The following is a 19,698-nucleotide window of genomic DNA, read 5'->3' on the forward strand; positions in this document are numbered from 1 at the left end:
CCCCAGCTGGATCAGACCCTCTGAATAGGTAAGACAGTTGATTGATCAGTTTGGGAGGCAACTAGGCAGTGGGACCAAGTCCTGTGCTCATTGCATGAGTTGGCTGTTTGAAACCTGGAGCTTATGCAGGGACACTTGGCTCAGTCTGGGAGGAAGGGACTGGACCTGCCTGGACTGAGTCTACCAGGTTGATTGCAGTCCTCGGGGGAGGATATGCCCTGGAGGAGGTGGGAATGGGGGGTGAGCTGGGGATAAGGGGAGGGTGTGGGAGGGGGGAGAATAGGGGAACCCATGGCTGATATATAGAACTGAATGGTATTGTAAAATAAAATAAATAAATAAATAAATAATAATAATAATAATAAAGAAACATAGTAAATAAAAAAAAAAAAAAAAAACAGAACTCTTGCCAGGCCGTGGTGGTACATGCCTTTAATCCCAGCACTTGGGAGGCAGAGGCATCTCTGTAAGTTCGAGGCCAGCCTGGGCTACAGAGTGAGTTCCAGGAAAGGCGCAAAGCTACACAGAGAAACCCTGTCTCAGAAAAAAAAAAAAGAACTCTTCAAGGGACAGGGCAGTAGTCTGTTATACAGGGAGTTAGGAAATGCATGATAGAGGAGGAGGTAGGGACAGCACCATAGACCACTGTGAAGTGAGAATCCCAGGGGAAAAGAAAAGAGACTAGAAGCTGCAAGGACAGAAGATGGTGGAAAAATGTCTTCCAAGGATATCTACAACCTACTCTCTAGCTGTGCATATACTACTTTACATGTAGTGAATTTGGGATGTGATTAATGATGGGAGCCCACCTTGGACTGTACAAGTAGATGCAATGTAATTAGAAAGGTCCATATAGGAAGGTTATATAGCATGCCATTGTGATTGGCTATACTATCAGTCTTGAAGGCGGAAGAACAGGACCATGAACCAAGGAACACAGGTTGTCTCTTGAGGCTGGAAAGGGCAATGGGAAGTGGATTCTTCCCTTAAAGCTTCCACAACCCAGCAGACCATCTGTAACTTCTGTTCTCAATAATGATAATAACGTCATATTGTTTCACATTACTATACTTACAGAGATGTGTTATAGCAGCTATGGAAGGCCCATCAGTTTGGGTTGGTTATGCAAGAAAAGTCTGAAAATGTATTCTAAAACGAATGTAAGAGAAGAAACTTGGAAAACTACAGAGAAAAACAACACAAATTTATTTTTATAGCCCACAAGCCCCCTCTGTGGTATATATAAAGTATACTGATCTAAGTAATTAAGACCTGTCTGAATATAGAACTAAAGCAAGGAAATGAGATACAGAGCACAGGCCTAAGAATTAACCTTGGAACTCTTTTAGGGAAAATAGGAAGAAAAGGCCAAGCTAGACCTGATAAACATAAGTTATCAACAGAGGAGGATAAATTACTATACAGTTTGCTGAGTGGATGCTTGGTGCCATTGTGATTGTAATTCTTTGTTGTCAACTGGACTAGGTTTGGAATCACCTAGGAGACACACCATTGGGAGTGTCTGTGAGGGTGTTCCAAAGAAAGAGATTTAACAAAGGAGGGAAGCCTCACCCTGAATATGAATGGAACCACTCAGACTAAATAAAAAGGTAAAAGAGAAAAGCACCTGAACTTCAGCATTCTCCGATTACTGAGTCCTGGCTGCAGGCACCCACCAACTCTGGTCGCCTTCCCTGCTGCCATAGACAGTGTTTTCTTAAAACTTAGGCCCAGATAAACCCTTCTTGTCCTAATTTGTTTCTGTCAGGTTTTGGTGGCAGCAATGACAAGAGTAACCTCAGCAACCATGTTCAAATACTTGCACAATTTTTTTTCTCCTAAAATGCTGTGAGATAGAAATAATCAACAACTTGGACGTGGGAAAATGCTAAGACTTCTAGGATTCAGATTCCAAATCTACTAAACCTAAGCACTACACTGAGAAACCTGGAAGACAACATGTTGACCAAGTGGCCAAGGTTAACCTTCCCAGCAATACACCACACTGGCACTACACACCCCTTGATATGATTACTGTGATATGTGTCCAGCAGAGCACTTGCCTATGATGAGTGACACACTGTCTCTGCAGTCTTCCTCCCTAAGTACCACCTTACTCAAAGTACAAGGAACTAAAGAGCAAATTGAGGGGTAATCTGCAAGCAACCACAGCCTCAACCTTAAAAACCTTAAGCAGTACTGTTCAAAGTGACCTCAAAGATGGCAACTCTGAGAAAATGTAGTGGGAGACCCTAGACTGGATCCTAGATACACACAGACACAGACACAGACACAGACACAGACACACACACACACACACACACACACACACAACCAAATTAAAAATTATTACAATCAGGTGAGCTGTAATACAATATACATTTTAGTTAACAGTATTACACTGATTTTTTAAAGTTTTCATCATTGTACTATATCTCAAAATAAAAATTAAAACAAAAGAAAATCCAGCACTGTACTATATAGCTTCTTTTGGGGCAAGTCACTTGTCTGTGGGTCTAGCACTACAGTCAATTCAGGATTGATTTACACGGCTTGAAATCCAAGGTTCATGTTCTGACTTGTCAGGCAAGTACGGTTTGAACTGGCTGGATCCCTGGTTCTCATTATTAACCTAGTGCCTTCATGCTGAGTCTCAGCCTCCTGCCTGGTACTTACCAAACAAAGCTAACACACTCAATGGGTTGTGGGTTACCATGAGACATGAGCATGTGTATACATGAGCATGATGAAAGAACTTCCATGTGAAGAGCACAGAATCGATTAGACAAGCCAGCATAATCTCTCCGCATATTCTGAATCTGAATAATCATTAGAGCTTCCCTCCACACTTGCAAATATATTTTCAGAAAATACATAAAGAATCTCAACATCAAGCAGCACATATAAAACTTAAAAAAAAAATGAATGGAAACCGTAAGTATACTAGAGGCAATTTTTCGTGAATTAGTGTAAGTCATAAAAGCAAAGCTCTGACTGTATTCATGCTCTAAAGGTCTCCTAAAAAAATCCATTCTTTAAAAGTGAGAAGAGGCATGTATGAATGAACATATGTTCTGACTCTCAAGTCTGAGTAGAAGCTGTGAAATCAGCCAGAATACGAATACAGCCAATCACTCAGAGGCACACTGAAGAACACACCTTGGGTTCTGAGAGGGATCCTATCACTTACACTTCAAACACTCAGACCCAGGTCAAGGAGAGGGAAAGAATTCCAAAAGTTCTGTTTAAAGCAAATTTCTTTTCCAAATGCAGACATGTGTTTTCCTATAAATTTTCGAAGTATTGCTTTTCAGGTGCATTTTTTTTTTTTTTTTTTTTGGTTTTTCGAGACAGGGTTTCTCTGTGTAGCTTTGCGTCTTTCCTGGATCTCGCTCTGTAGACCAGGCTGGCCTTGAACTCACAGAGATCCACCTGCCTCTGCCTCCCGAGTGCTGGGATTAAAGGCGTGCGCCACCACCGCCCGGTTTGAAGTGCTCATCTTTATGATTATGAACTGCTCATCATCATTATGACAAATATATATTGGTGGAGTTGGGGTTTAAAAAAATAACACTTTGCTAAATTTTGCCTGTGGTCTAATTTCAAAGCATAACTATAAAAAATCAATAGTTATAAAGAGAAACACATTGTGCAGTTTGGGCTTCTAGGTTTCAGAAGCATCAGCTTCTTCACCGACTCCATCCTAACACAGTGCCTGGTACATGTTCCTTTCTTGACAGTATTTATTGAATTAACAACCAAGTAACAATGTACTGGACATTAACACATGTACTAATGCAAAATGAATCATGAAGCAAGAGACTTTTCAATTAGAAGGTTATACTAGTGTGTACATGAAAACAGCAGCTAAATTATAGCTAAGAAAACACTACCCTTCTCACGCTCTAATTGAATCCAACACTTCTTAGGCACAGATATTATCATCCTCATTTAATAAATAAGGAAGATGGGCCAAGTGTGGTTGAATCATATAATTAGTAAGAAGTAGAGCCAAATAGCCCAACAAAATAGTGTGCGGTTGTGTTTTCAGATGTGCACAAGAGAGCTGAGAGGAAAGAAAGGGAGACAACAGGATGTGTTTATTAGGAAAACTGTACTTCATGCCTCTCTTCAAAAAACTTTTCCATTAAAAAGGGTTTGGAAGAAAACCACAATGGGTAACTCTCTCCCTCCTTCTCTCCACACAGACACACACACACACACACACACACACACACACACACACACACACACACACACACACACACACACCTTTCTAAGAAATGTAAAACAATGTTATCCATAGGCGCCGTGGATCAAAACTTAAGCAGACAAGAGGAGCCACAGTCCAAGCTCCCGCTCCAGGAATGGTCCATCTGGAAGGGTGGCATCCCCTGGACCTGGCCGACTCCTCCCAAGCCTAGGGAAGAGGCGACGCCCCGGCCCGGCCCAGGGGCGCGGTCGTCCCCATCCCTCTGGGCAGCGGGCCCACGCCCCAGCCTACCTGACAGGCTCTCGCCACCGCTTGAACAAGTTGCAGCAGTTGGCCATCAGACTGAACATCCCAGGTCTCTCCTCCCGCCACCTCCCATCCGAGCCACGGGGCGGGGAAGGGCCCCGAGCTCCCCGGCCCGGCTCAGGGACCCCACGTCGCCAGGCTCCCCTAGGGTAGACCGGCCAGGAGGACAGGCCGGGAGGGCGGTGACCGGGACCGATCCCAGGGTCCGGCCCCGAACCGCGTCGGCCCGCCGCCCCGGGACAGCCGGAACACAGGCTCCGGAGTAGAGGCGCGGCGTTAGCGGGACTCCGGAGAAAACCCCCGCGTCGACGTGCTGACGTTCCCGCAGCTCGGAAGGCCCGCCCTCAGAACCGCCCACAACGCGCTTCTCCAATCAGAGGCTGGCGACCTACGTTCCGGGCTTCTCAGTGGCTGAGACTGCCTTGCTCCCCGCCCTCTGTCAAAGGGCGGAAAGAGGAAGTGGGCGTGGTCTAGAGGAAAGGGGAGGAGCTCACGGAACATGGCTCTGGTAACTAGGCAACTGGAGCGTCCTTAGATCAATCCAGGGTTCCTGGAGAGATCCCACACAAGCCCTGACTATACCCAAGCGAAATGCCTTGCCTGCCAACCTTTTTGTTTCTCATTCATGTCCGGTAACTCAAACGCGATCCAAAGATCTCTGATCGTCTGCCTGTTGTTTTGTTTTGTTGTTTTGTTGTGCAGTAGGGATGGTGATCCTCTGGGGCTCAGGCCAACTCAGGCTGAAGAACTCAGGAGCAATACACTGAGGCAATTATAAACAAAAGACACACGGGGGAAACTCGTTTGCTAAGTTGTCTCAGCAGTTCAAATGGGAATGCTGTTTTAATCTGATGTGTATCGCTGTTATGTTAAAAAAAGTGAAGAGTAATTATATTTCTTGTAAGAAGTGGTTACAATTACAAGAGCAACATGTCTTTGCTGTAGAATGTGCAAACAGAGAAGGAACAAGATGAAAACATTGTGCACTTGCCACTCAAAAATAAGGAGTGATGATAATTTAATGTATGTTTTTGGGGACTTTTTAGCTATCTAAAAATCATGGCTATTTGCTTTTTGAATTTTGAGATTGTGAATATGCTGGCTCTTTTGCAATGCTTTATTTTTGAAGAGGTACTTAATGTATGTATTTCTAATATATTTATTGAAGAAAAATGACAAATACCTTTTCAAAAATGCATGCAATAACATGTACAAAGCCATTTTTATCTATTCAACTTCTAAAAGATAGATGAAAGATAGACAGATGATAAAGACATTTCAAATCATAGAAGAAGTAAAGAGAATACTGGGAATTCACAGTATGCAAGAGAAAAAGATAGTGTAGGACTAAGACAGATTGGGGTTCTAAAGTAGTTCTTTTCTAAGTCATGAGTTTGCTGACTCTGAACCTCTGTAGCCCTTCTGTAAAATGAGAATGAAAAACCACCAGTTCACAAGGTTACTGAGATGGTGAGAGAGATATAGCTCAACCCAATTTCTGATAGATAATAGCAGGTTGGGCATCAGGATGCGGCCCTTGAGTCTTCTCCATACCCTGGTGTGGAGGGTTTCCACCAATTGAGCTTGATTTTGACATACGCATCTGAATAGTGCTGGATAAACTTTTTTATTCCCCTTATTGAAGATCTTGGGCTTCACCAGAGGCCTGAGGGGAGCCCTGATGCCATGGAAGAGATGGTGAGCAGTGTAGGGGGGAAGAAGCAGCTCTTGGCATCTCTTGACACACTTAATGCAGTTAATGCCTCTAAAATTCTTTCCCATCTCATCTTGTGCTTTCACAGTTGTATACTGTTTCTCTCCAATCCCTGAAAATTCGTCCTTTGTCTTCCTATGTTTTCTAAGAGCTAACTTCTAACTTGCTGTTTTCCTTTTAAAAAAGAAACTTAGAAAATGTAATTGTTCCTCTGTGCCTGAAGAAACTTGCTATGTGCACATTCCTTTAGCATTTCAGGAACCATATTTGATACCACTTGCTTTGAAACTATAGTTGACATTAGGTCCAATTCATACCTTCCTCAATTCTGATAGGGATTTCTATTGCCAACAGGTAGTCAATCATTTAATGAACTAGACTCTCGATTTTTCCAATGCCTTAAGTGGTTTGATTGACAGGAGATATACTAATCACTTCTAGTTCCTTTCTTTATAAGTCACACAAGAAAGCTATTCTTACCTTATAGAATCAAGCATACCGAGTAACTTCCTGTGTCCCAGTTGAATGTGAGTAGAATGTCAACCTTACATGAAAGTACTTAACAGCCAGAGCCATGGTCCTGTTCTCCCTTTCTTTGTGAATAGTTGTAAGAGTCTATGTTAGCATGTTATGCCAACATATGGTGAACCTCTTCCTGGAAAGTTATGCAGATTCTGATTTCCTGTGACCAAAAACTCAATCACTGCAGTTTTGTGGCTCTTTTACCACATGAGTGAACAAAACAGTCTTGTTGCTATCATCCTAAATAAGATCCTTAGGCAGGGTGTGGTGGCACATTCCCTTGATCTCAGCACCCAGGAAGCAGAGGCAGGCTGATCTCTATGAATCTGAGGTCAGCCCAGTGTACATAGAGAGTTCCAGGCCATCCAGGGCTGCATAGTGAGATCCTATCAATAAAAAGGAAAGAAAGACGAGAAAATTGTCTGGTGGTGAGGCTATAGCCTGTAGATGAATTTCTAAATTGTTTTATTAAATAAAAAACCAGATATAGGGGTTAAAGCTGAGAGCGATCAGAGAAATAGGGAACACCACAGCTAACCTTACCTCACCAACTCGGCAGCTTCCAAATGCGAGTCTACCCACGCCTGTATACCTTGCTGTTCTGCCATCTGATTTGCTCTTTGTCCAGCTACATCACTTCCTCTTCCTGCCCAGCTCTGTCACTTCCTGTCTGTCTGTACAGCTCTCCAGCCCCCCATGTTAACTACTGTTAGAATTCAAGGCATGTGCCAGACACCTGGCTGTTTCCAGTGTTGCCTTGAACTCACAGAAATCCGGACAGATCCCTGCCTGCCAGGTGATAGGATTAAATGTGCTATCATTGCCTGACTTCTTTGTTTACTCATAATGGTTGTTCCTATTCCTATGATCTCCAGGTAAGCTTTATTTATTAAAGCACAAATAAAGTATCACCACAATAGCCTAGTGGTAAAGCAGTTCCCTAGTATGCATGAGTCATAGAATTCGATCATTAGTATTGCTAACAATCAAGCTACCAAAACTACAACCCAAAAGCAAGATTCACTTCTTTTTTTTTTTTTCTGAGACAGGGTTTTTCTGTAGCTTTGGAGCCTGTCCTGGACTAGCTCTGTAGACCAGGCTGTCCTCGAACTCACAGAGATCCATCCACCTGCCTCTGCCTCCTGAGTGCTGGGATTACAGGCGTGCGCCACCACCGCCTAGCAAGATTCACTTCGTGTTCACCATTCATACTGCTATATATATTCCCTGGCTCAAACTGTTCATTTGAATGTCTATGAACTACTCAGTGTTCTAGGCACTGGAAACATAGCTGTAAATCAAACATCAAAAAAAAAAAAAAAAAAAAACTTGTCCTCATAAATTATATTTTCAGAAAAAAATAGTACATAAAAAGCATGATTAATGAATGTATTAGTTGTTTTATTAATAAAAGATTATACAGAAACACTGTATAATTTGATATGGAAACAGGATTAGATTAGGAATTAAAGTTGGGACAAGTTTTGTTTGTATATAAGGAAATATACCTAAATCAAATTTCAGCTGTATTATATTAGCCAAAGTGTTAATAAATACTTACAGCTGAAACCAGATCTCAATACTGAATTAAAACTGGAGTGAACTTCTAAGTTTAAAACCCACATATTTTATCCAGAGATGTATTCTCCAATTTCCTTATTAAGCATTTCAGATAGAATTTCAAGTTTGGCATTACAGTGAAGGAGCCAGTTGTTGTACATTTACAGTGGTACTGCAATGTATTTCTGAAACTAGAAAGTCAATCCCTTTCAAGCAAAGAAACTGGAGAAGGTTGGCTTTTCTTTTTCTATTTCCTTGAAATGCCTCTATTTCTTTAACATGCCCTTCTTGGGCTCTCTCTGTTGTTGTCTGAATTGGAAAGGATACTTTATAGAATGCTGTTGATTTTTAATTTAGGAACATTTCCCTCTGAGAGAAATTTTGAGATCTCAAAGTTGACAATGTGCTTTAAAATTGTCCTCACTTATTGAAGAGATTACCAAATGGAGCTTTTCATTGAAGACCCATGGCATACGTGCATTTGCACACTAAAGATTAAAAATAGTACATAAAGCTTCTTTTAATATAATCCAAACAGTTCTAAGGGATTAGATTTATATTTATGAGAATAAAGAGGTAAATACATAGATCTGATGGAGTCAAAGGATCCAAAAAGGAGAAACGTTTTTAAAGGGAGGGGTCACAGACATGCTGGATGGTTCTTATTCTATTAAACTGAAGGGATTAGATATGATATAGCAACATGTACTACTTTGATGTATATATGTATGTCTATTTCAGTTAAACAATTTTCCTTGAATATGTGGACCGGAGCCCTACCATCTTCACAGCCATGGCCGTGTCGGCCTGCAGTTGCAGTGGACCTGTGGAAAGACAAAGGCGTCATGACAGAAGCCAGAGAAAGACATGGGATAGTGGGTGTCTGGAGGCCTGGGTTTCACCCTCCCAAAAATGAGTGGCAGGTGTTGAACTGAGGGTCCTGAAGCTGCAGGTGATGAAGCCCCAACTCGTTTTGTTTTCAGTGACTGCTGGTGACATTGGAGACATATTAAACCCAAAGCAAATAAAAATCCAGAAGTAGCGGACTTTTTAATGAGCTGCCTCCAATAAAGTATGAGTTCTGTGATTTGGAAAGGAAAGTCTGTCAGTCAGCTTCTGTCCTAATGAGAAAAACAACAACAAAATAACCCAAGGATCAATGTAAGTGGAGAAAATGCGTATTTTGACTCATGATTTTAGAGGTTCTATAACATAAATGGCACAATTGTGATGGCATAATAATGCATCATGGTAACGCTTGTACTGGAAGAAAGAGGCTAAAAAGGCTGCTTACCTTGTCACAGGTTACTTGGTTACTTTTCTCTAAGGAAAGTGGAGAGAGAGAGAGGAACACATCCCCAAATGACATCCCATTAGGCCGAGTATTGTAGAATATTATTTTAAGGTGTGTTATTTGTGTTTATGTTGCATTTGTTGAACTCTGTGAAGCTGTGTTACTGTGCCTGTCCAAAACACCGGATGGTCTAATAAAGAGCTGAACGGCCAATAGGGAGGCAGGAGAAAGGATAGGTGGGACTGGCAGGCAGAGACAATATAGAGAAGGAGAAATCTGGGAGAAGAAAGAAGAAAAGAGATGGAGGAGTGAAGAAAAGAAGTAGCCAGAGAAGGGGGAGGACTCCAGGCGCCAGCCACCCAGCTACACTGCAAGCCATGGAGTAAGATAAGATTTACAGAAGTAAGAGAGCAGGAAAAGCCCAGAGGCAAAAGGTAGATGGGATAACATAAGTTAAGAAAAGCTGGATAGAAACAAGCCAACCTAAGACTGGGCATTCATGAGAAATAATAAGCCTCCGTGTGTGATTTATTTGGGAGCTGGGTGGTGGGCCCCCCAAAAGACTAAAGAGGGGGAAAAAAAAAACCAACAGTCAAGTCCTAATGTTTCTACCACGGACACCACCATGGGCTGTTGACAAAGTCTTATCACAGGAGCTTTTGAGATACCACTAAGATAACTGAGACTGGAGCTTTAGGGGCTGGAGAGATAGTGCAGTGGTTGAGCACTTAGCGCTCTCCCAAAGGACCTGGGTTTTGTTCCTTCTACTCACATCCTGTCTCAGAACCCTCTGAAACTCCAGTTCCATGAGGACCCAATGCCCTCTGCTGGCTTCTACAGGCCCAGGGTGCACATCCACAGGCAAAGTTCATACGCATTAAATATCTTTAAAAGTAGTTTTTAAAAAAAGATTCAAGCTACAACAGGAATTTACACCTATAAATTTTTGATTAGTAAAATTTCTGTCATACCAGAAAGAGCAAGTTCCAGAGATGAGTTTGGCTGTCCCTAAGACAATAAGGCAACCCCCTTTTGACCATACATTTCTACTCCTTGTCTTTCCTTAAGCTGTTTTCTCCCCAACTCAACCCCTTGGCTGGAAGCCTCGAGCTCTATTTCTACGGCTTAAGTTGTTATATGTCTTAGTCATCTGGCCGCCTCCTTGAATCTCATCATTTTATGGAATTCCCCTGTATAGATAAGATTAAATATTATTTCCTCCTGTTAGTCTATCATTCATTAATTAATTCTTAAACAAGGCACAGAACACAGATTGGTATGGTTTAAGAGTTTCCCTTCCCCCTACTGAATGAATGGTAATTCCCAAAGCCACTCCTTTATCAGAGAAATTGACTTCAATATTCATTATCTATCACTCAGCTGGATCACAAAATCATTAAGGAAAAGAAGAAAAAAGAACAACTAGATATTAGAATAATCCTTAAAATATGATTCTGCTTAGTAAGTTTCATTCACACATCTAGAAAAAAAATCGATGTTTCATTTGGGCAGAAATGAGCAATAATATATATGCATTGGGTACTATTTGACATGACCTTATTGCTTCACATAGGATCTGTTGAAAGTCTCACATCAACACTATGAAACTCTATTGTCTCTGTATTGCAGATGATATGACCAGGGCTAAAAAGGGTAAGCGCTTTTCTTAAAAGGCATGGTGGTGGTGGCCCACGCCTTTAATTCCAGCACTAGGGAGGCAGAGCCAGGTGGATCTCTGTGGGTTGGAGGCCAGCCTGGTCTACAGAGTGAGTTCCAGGAAAGGCACAAAGCTACACAGAGAAACCCTGTTTCGAAAAAACAAAAGCAAAAAGAAAAAAACAAAAAGAAAAAGAAAACAACAACAACAACAAAAATTGTACAACAGTGGTCAGACCAAGTATTCTGCTTTGACCCCAAGAAGTTTAGTTTAGAGTAGCAACCTAAAGCCCGATTCACAGGCTTTAACCGAACCGGAATGGTAATACATTAATACCAAAACAAGCTATTTGGAGGAAACACACCGTAGGCGATCAAAACATTCCATTTTCTTTTCCTCCCATTACTTCTGCTCTGCACAGTCTTCTTCCTAAAGTCCACATTGACTCCTGAGTTCAGGTTGACATCCTGACATCCTCCTGGCTGACACAGTCTCTGGATAAGGAGAGGAGGGAGAGGGAGAGAAGAAAGGAGGAAAGGAGAAAGGGAGGGAGAGAGAGGGAAAGAGGGAGAGAGGGAGAGGGAGGGGGAGGGGGAGGGGGGAGAGAGGTTGAGAGAGAGAGAGAGAGAGAGAGAGAGAGAGAGAGAGAGAGAGAGAGAGAGAGAGAGAGAGGTGTCTTTTTTTCACCATTGGAAAACTTGACTTTCTAGAGAAAAGAAGTAAATGCAGAACTTGGCGAAAGTGACAAAGGACCTCTGATAAGCTTTCCTAGGCCTCCGACCTCACTCTCTGAGCCTTCCCCCCTCCCCACCCCCCCAGCTTCCAGGAAATGTCCCAGTCATCGCTTCCCCTCCCGGGCTGGGGGCTGGGAGCGGGCGGTCCCCTCCGCCCCGGGGCTGCTCCGCCCGCCCGCGCTCGGGCTGGGCCACAAGCAGAGCTGGGAGAGCTGAGCCCCGGCTCGCACCTACCCTCCCTCGGCCGAGCGCCGGCTCGGTCTCCGCTGCACCAGCCGTGACCCCCGGCCGCCCGCTCAGCAATGAGGGTCCTGAGTGTGCGCTGTCGGGTGCTGCTGGCGTGCCTCGTCTTGGTCCTGCCAGCCTCCGCGACAAACTGTAAGTAATCCTTACCTCCCGGCTTCTCCCTTCACTACGTGCTGCTCCGGCTGGTAGGATTTTCCTCTAGGCTGCCTGCTGCCTCCTAAGTTTCCAGTAATTCCCTCCTGGCTCAGAGCTTAGCAGCAGCCTGGGTCTAGAGGGTACTGTAAAGGTGGGACAAGACCAAAGCTTGCCTTGTTTTGAGAACCACGGGACTTGATGCAAGAACATGGGTGACACTAAGTGTCCAAGGAATTGGATGAGCATGATACTAAACATTGCTAGGGAAGCTAAGTCAACCCTGTTGCGCCCCCCCCCCCTCCTTTTACAAAAGAGTGCCCCAGCCTGCACCCTCTCCTGCGGCTACCTTAACTTTTGCAATTTCTGGACTTTGAACTTGATTGGCTTGTCGCACATTGACAAACTGTGTGAGGATTACCGAAGTTTGACTTATCATTCTCTAACCCTGATATAAGAAGTGGCTGGTTGGATATTATCTTGTCCCGAGGATCATTTTTGTAAGGAGGATATTGACTGGGACCGCTCTGAGGTAGTGGCACGAATTCATTGCACCTTACTTTTGTGTTTCTTGATCTTTTCTCTTCCCGTCCCCAGATTCCCCGCAGCACATCACAGTGTTTTCTCTTAGAAATATATAACGAACAGCAAGGCTTCAGTACATTTTAATTGTCAATTAAATTGTTTTCAAAAGCTTAAATATGTTCGTAATTAACAGTGCGTTCTTTTGCTCTGTTGTAGCCCCAGAAACTGGCATGGGAGCAATAACTGAAAAACAAATACCATTTAGGCTACCAAGGGCACCAAAGAAACTTTTCAAAGACGGTAACTAAATAGAAGTTTGCTAGAATTCCAAGTTTTTATTAATTAGTAAGGAAGAGAGCCAGATATCTTTAAAATTATAAGTAACTTAAAGACTAGAATGTAACTTGAGAATTTCATATTGAAGATAAACAAGTTACAATTATAAAACGTAAACAATCAAACTCCTAGACCAAAGCTTGCATGTGACTGGATGCCTGCACATGATCGGTCTTGTTCACTGGGACAAGCCAATGTTTTCAGATAGCAGCAGGGCGGTGGTAGCATATCCCTTTAATCCTAGCAAAGTCAGAGGCAAGCAGATCCATGGGTTCAAGGCCAGCCTGGTCTACAGAGTGAGTTCCAGGACAACTGGGGCTACACAGAGAAATCTTGTCTCAGTATTTCTGAGTAAATAAATAAAATAAAATAAAACAAAATTCAGGTAGCCGGTGTTTGGAAAAAGAGCAGGAGACAACAGTGGCCGGCCATACAGAGAATAAATAAGTTCATTCTACAAGGACATCACAGAAGGAATATTGGAACCTTTGATGACCATAATCTTTCTGGATTTTACCTGGGTTAAATCATCTCTGGTTTATTGATGAAGAAACAGACACTATGGGCTGTGACTCCTCCCTAAGATTTTGGCTTTTGTTTTGGTGCCTTGTTTTTCATGGGGTTTCATTGTGGCACTGAGGATTAAATCCAGGGCTTTGGGCATGCTAGGCCAGATTCCCAAACTCCCAGGCTGTAATTCAAATTTTAAATACCTTATGTATAATCCGTTGTATAGTTCTAGAAACATTGCTGTACTAAGGGAAACCTTTGCAGATAACAGTTCTTTTTGAGAGGGTGCTTAGAACAAAAGAAACGAAGGGAACAACAAAAACCAGTGACCTGCTCTGTAGTTCTGACTTGCACTTAGCCTACATTAACCTTCTTGACCTTCCAAGTGATGGGATTACTTGTGTGTGGCACCAGGCCTAACTTTCAAGCTCTTTGTTTTAACAATAAAGCAAGGATTCGGTTATCAACTGACTTTGCAAATGCATGTGCATGAATAAAAACCACAAAAATATAAAAGTAAGAAATATACACACAAAAAGCCTTGTATTTAAAATTTACATCGTGGACGTATTTTACTCATCACTCATGAGAGCTTGTGGTGAAAAGGGAAGAGGAGGATATCTATTTTGGGTAGGGCTAATTTGGCCTTATCCAGACTTCCCTTTTGGGTGGATGCAGTGTACTCAGCACATTATTGACCCATCGTTTCTACGTGTTTTTGTGCTCTGCTCCATCTTCTGCTAACTCTCCCCTTTGCCATGAGTTTATTATTATTGTCTTTCCTTAAATTTTCATTACTTCAAAATCCATACTGCCACACTAATGGGGTGATTTTCTCGAGGTTAGTTTATATTTGGGGTTTGAGCTTCAGGAGTTAGTTTCTGATATAGCCACGGTGACAATAAAATCCATGGTATATTCTTCTAACATGAGCTCTATGCCAGCAAGCACAGAGATATACTTCACATGGACATTCACATTGAAGTTTCATGTCTTCTTTGTATCTTGAGTGAACTATTTAAATATGTAAGCTTTAATAATGTGAGAATAATAGTAACAACATTATTATTATTATTTAATAATAATGTTGTATACATTAAATATTAAGTGCATTGTGAGATGGGCATAACCTTTGAGGCCCAGGTACAGAATTGTATACTTCAGATAATAAACAAACTGGTATTCATACATATATATATATATATATATATACACATATATATATATATACATGCATGCATACATATAAACGTGTATGTATTCTTTATCTGAGAGTAGCAATAATGAATCTTGTGCACTAAAGGAAAGCAGGAATGTCTTAGCCAGGTTTAGTCATTCTGACAAAATACATGAGACAATCAACTAAAAGGAAAGGAAGGGTTTATTTTGACTCATGGTTTTTGAGGTTGCCATTCATGGGCACTTAGGGAGGCGTGTGTTAAGGCAGAACAATATGGCGATAGATGTAGCATCAAGGAAACCAAAAGAAAGCTCATTTCTATGATGCAACCCCTCACCCCAAACCTACGAAGCTGTGAATTCAAAGCTTTGGGCAACTGCTCTCATGGTCTAATGACCTCTCAAAGGCCCATTTCAGATTACTGCTTGCTTAGAGACCAAGTACTTAATGAATGAGCTTTTGTAGGACATTTAACATCCATACCATAACCGTATCCCTGGGCCTCAAGGACTCATGCCAATCTCACGAGGCAGAAGGCATCAGAACGCACTAGTCCAGCTTTATGAGTCTTTGTGTTTTACCAGTTCCATCAGGGTGCAAAAGCCAAAGTTCCCAAGTTTTTTTCAGACTCAAGGGAAATTCTTAGATACGAACTTGACAATTCAAGAAGAACAAGTTGCATCCATCCGATAGGCAAGTGTACGTGGGAAACACTCCTACTCCCGACGAGAAGAATTGTAAAACAGTGAGGCAGAATCAAACCAAGGCTGAAAGCTTGAAGGGCAAACACTGAGTGTTATAGTGACATGTCTGCCATCCGAGGCACATGATGTTACGATATGAGCCCTGAAAGCCACCCCCACAGCTATACTGACTGCAGACCTTAGGGTCCTCCTCTTGGGCAGGCTGGGCTTGCTATTGGCAGCTTCCTTTGATGGGTGTGCCATGTCACTGGCATCTCTGCTGACCTGGTGCCACCCGTCTTTCTTTGACTTTACTTTCACAGCTTCAGGACGTTCAAGATCTGCTTACAAAACCTCAGCCATGATACAAGCTGTCCACCTTTCTAGATTATCTTTTGAAATCTCAATGGGACGTTTGCATTCTACACCTAAAAAAAAAGTAGTACCATGTGGTTGATGCCAAGTTCTGCTAATAGCAAGTAGCCACCACAGCTCCTTTGCACCATGGCCACAGTGGATTCTTCAGTTATTTCATGACTAAAGATGGAGTGAAAAACGTTGGAAATAATTTCTTAGCCGTGGGACCCGAACACCCAGGGATGCGCTTCTCAAATGAAAGGTTTACATTTATCCACCTTTGGGCCCATGAAGGATGGATATTTCAGATTCATGAGATCACCTCAAGGCATTATCTTCCCAACTGTCCGGGCACAAAGTGCTCGGATTATTTTTAGTGATGCTAATCTCTTGAATGTCCCCATGGGCATCAGCCTACCTCTACAGGCTTTTCTTTGGTGGTCAAACAGTAAATTCCTCAAGTCTTTCCTCTGGTATTTTTTTTTCTTCCTGAGTCTTATTGTAAATCTAGCTGAGATCAAGCAACAATACTGAAACCACATCCTGGATGCAGAGATGCCTTGGAATTTCTTTCAAAGGGCTAACTGGTGTGTCATTTCTAAGCCTCCCCTCACATACAGTTGCAAAATATGGGGAAAATGCAGACAAGTTCTTTGCCAGAATGTAGCATAAATGACCTTTAGTCCAGTCCCCAAAGCAGTCTTCACTTTCATTTGCAACCTCCTCACCATGGTCTTCACGTTAGATCAACAGTCTGATCTTCTGAGGTTCTTCCAGAATCACCCGTTAAGCTCCACTTACAATATTGTACACCCTTCTAGCCTGCTTCCCCAAATGATTTCCAAATGTTTTCAACTGCATCATTCATAATCACAGCAACAGCCCCAACCCCAGTGTCAAGTCATCTTGCTATTATTGTGAAAAAATACCCGAGAAAATCAAATTACTTGGGTTCATAGTTTCAGGCTTTTTAGTCTATGGTCATTTGACCTTGTTTCTGTGCCTGACTACAGTCATGGAAGGATGCTGTAGTACTGAAGCACTGTTTGCCTCACCTCACTGATGTTAGGAAGCGAAAGGGAAAGCTTTTTTCATACTCCACCCGCAATCCATTTAAGCTATGCATCCACCTATTGGTTAATCCATTGATGAATCCAGAACACTCTCTCACCATTCATTCCCATACCAAAGACTCCATTGCTGCTTTGGGAACAATAACCTTCAACACTTGAGTTTTTCTGGTATATTTAAGGGCTAGACCATAACAAGGAAGAAATCAGAGAAGGTTGGAAACGTTACATTGATTGATCGGAAGGGTATGGAATGTAGCCTTGTGTGATCAGTCATGCATAGGGAAAGCAAAGACGTGAGTATTTAGGCGATGTATGTAGTGAAACCTATGTGACACTACTTTAGGGACTGCCTTCAGATGACCAAGTTTACCTGCCTTCTAGACCTATGTGTCTCACAGGACTCAAATTCCTAGGATAGCTCAATTCCTTCTTTGGCTTAGCTTGACTCTGAAGTCCTGTGATTGACAGCTTGCATACAGTCACACAGAGCATCAGAGGAATGGTTCCCCCAGGGAATGGCTACTGAAGCAGACAGAAAGTAGATGGAAGAAAAACTACCTTGTAGTTATTTATGCTGTAACATGCATACATAGCCTTCTTTCCAAAGAAAGGCATACAATGGAACAGGTAGGGACTTTAAGGCTTGCCTGAGCCTCTCTTGCTTAGCAAGTAGAGCTTGGTAATGATGCCACCATGACTCATTTTTTTTTTTTTTTTTGGTTTTTTCGAGACAGGGTTTCTTTGTATAGCTTTGCGCCTTTCCTGGAACTCACTTGGTAGACCAGGCTGGCCTCGAACTCACAGAGATCCGCCTGCCTCTGCCTCCCGAGTGCTGGGATTAAAGGCGTGCGCCACCACCACCCGGCTTCATTTTTTTTTTTTTAAATCATTCTTGCCCCGGGGGAATTCTTCCAGTGTTTCTTTTCTGTAAGAGCGATTCTACACTTACTGATTCTATGCCTCCCTACCTGTGGGTGATGCATCAATTCACTCCAGAGGAGTTCTGCTCCTCCTAACCCTGACTCATATGTTGCAAAAACACTGTTTTACCTTGTTCTCTGTTATGACTTCAGCACAATACTTTTTTTTTTTGCTTTCAGAAGTAATAAAGAACATCAAATGACTATACATTATTCCTAGCTTTTAATAAGATAGAAAGGAGAGTAGGTTCTCTTGTGAAGGCATTCCTTCTACGTCTCCAAATTTCTGGTTGAATAAAACTTAGTTGTAGCACGCCTTTAATCCCAGCACTCGTGAGGCAGAGGCAGGCAGATCTTTGTGAGTTCAAGGCCAGCCTGGTCTACAGAGCAAGATCCAGGAAAGGCACAAAGCTACACAGAGAAACCCTGTCTCAAAAACCAAAACAACAACAACAAAAAACCAAAACAACAACAATAACAAACTTAGTTGTAGAAAAACAAAGCAAAAATTTAAGAGCAAATCCCTGTATGAGTTTCCCAGGCTCATCATAACAAAGGTGCTTTGAGTTATATGACTTAAACAGAAGGTATTTACAGCCTTAAGAAACTGGAGTCTGCATCTAAAATCAAGCCAATAGCATAGTTTCTTGCTTCTGCAAGGTACGAAAGAAAACGTGTTCCACGTTTGTACTTAGTGACAGGTGGCCTCAGATGTCACTTGCTTTCTTATGCTTTCACATCTTTGCTCTGTACATTTGTGTCTCTTCATCAAATTTCTTTTTAGAAATACCTCTACTGGTGGTGGATTATAGTCTCCGTGTCTTCAATTTAATTTGATCATCTGCTAAAACCCTATTTCCAAATCAGTAAATATTCACAGGAGCTGAAAGGCAGGACTTCAGTCATCACTAAACAGTAACACACCACAGCTGCTTCTTTTTCTCCTTCATTCTTGACCTGAGTCTTTTAGCTGTAGCAAAACATCAATACCTAGTAATGATTGTTGACCCAGAGTATATACCCTTTTTATTGTCATTGAATTACGATTTTATTCCAAGTCTATTAACAATGGGAATAAGACATTTTAATTTTGTGATGTTACAGAGTCAAGTTAAATATGATGTTGCACAGACAAAAGACCTTGACAATAAAATAGCCAGGAGACAGTTTAGAATCTTCTAATAATTATATCATGATCTGTTTCAGTAACAAGGAGAAAGAAAAACAGCAGATTAGAGAAAAACAGCTATTGAATAGACCTGTGTGCACATGCTTTTTAACATTCCCGCAGTCTGTGCCAGCTGTTTCCAGTGCTTTCTGCATACACTTAAAGCACATTATCTATTCACCTGGAGTCTCTGGGATCCTCCTGTTTGTCAATGAGATCTCCACAGCACAATCTTTGTCATGGAACACGTAGTTTTGTTGCTTTTCTTCTCTTTTTTTTAATTGAAAATATTCTTTTCTCATTCAACACCCTGATCACAGGCCACAGTCTCTCCTCCTTTCACTCCTAGCTCCCCCTGCTCTCCTCTTCCCCAGAGGCACTCCCCCTCTGTTTCCCTTCAGAAGAGAGTAGTCCTCCAAGATAAAACAAGCAAACAAGTTACAATAAGACAAGGCAAAAGCTCTCATAACGAGGCTGAACAAGGCAACCCAATAGGAGGAAAAAAAATTTTAGTTCCAAAAGCAGGCAAAAGAGTCAGAGAAACGCCCGCTCTCCTACTGTTAGAAGT

The 19,698-nt window shown here is 42.1% G+C and overlaps 2 protein-coding genes and 2 long non-coding RNA genes across 6 annotated transcripts in view; 2 read left to right on the forward strand and 2 right to left on the reverse strand.

Moving 5' to 3' along the window:
* The window catches only part of Arl13b (ARF like GTPase 13B), a 60,242-nt gene extending 55,398 nt beyond the window's left edge, over positions 1–4,844 (reverse strand). For 2 of the 3 annotated variants that reach the window (XM_076549084.1, XM_006981614.4), the window contains exon 1: positions 4,505–4,844. In XM_076549084.1, the coding sequence (XP_076405199.1) occupies positions 4,505–4,563 (59 nt within the window). In that variant the 5' untranslated portion in view covers positions 4,564–4,844. The remainder of the gene's footprint in view (positions 1–4,504) is intronic. The other variant, XM_076549085.1, reaches the window with a different exon arrangement.
* A 140-nt stretch (positions 4,845–4,984) lies between these two features.
* LOC143268142 (uncharacterized) lies at positions 4,985–10,836 on the forward strand. Its single transcript, XR_013043790.1, has 2 exons — positions 4,985–6,217; positions 8,673–10,836. It is a non-coding gene; the product is annotated as an uncharacterized LOC143268142 (long non-coding RNA).
* Positions 8,821–13,470, reverse strand: LOC107401765 (uncharacterized). The gene is made up of 3 exons (XR_006062592.2): positions 12,394–13,470; positions 11,631–11,760; positions 8,821–9,139 (listed from the first exon to the last, which is right to left on the reverse strand). It is a non-coding gene; the product is annotated as an uncharacterized LOC107401765 (long non-coding RNA).
* Positions 12,123–19,698, forward strand: part of Pros1 (protein S) — a 70,433-nt gene continuing 62,857 nt past the window's right edge. Inside the window, exon 1 of the mRNA XM_042259472.2 lies at positions 12,123–12,378. Within this exon, the coding sequence (XP_042115406.1) occupies positions 12,303–12,378 (76 nt within the window). The 5' untranslated portion in view covers positions 12,123–12,302. The remainder of the gene's footprint in view (positions 12,379–19,698) is intronic.

Source organism: Peromyscus maniculatus, chromosome 12 (assembly GCF_049852395.1).
Source record: "Peromyscus maniculatus bairdii isolate BWxNUB_F1_BW_parent chromosome 12, HU_Pman_BW_mat_3.1, whole genome shotgun sequence".
Classification (NCBI taxonomy): domain Eukaryota; kingdom Metazoa; phylum Chordata; class Mammalia; order Rodentia; family Cricetidae; genus Peromyscus; species Peromyscus maniculatus.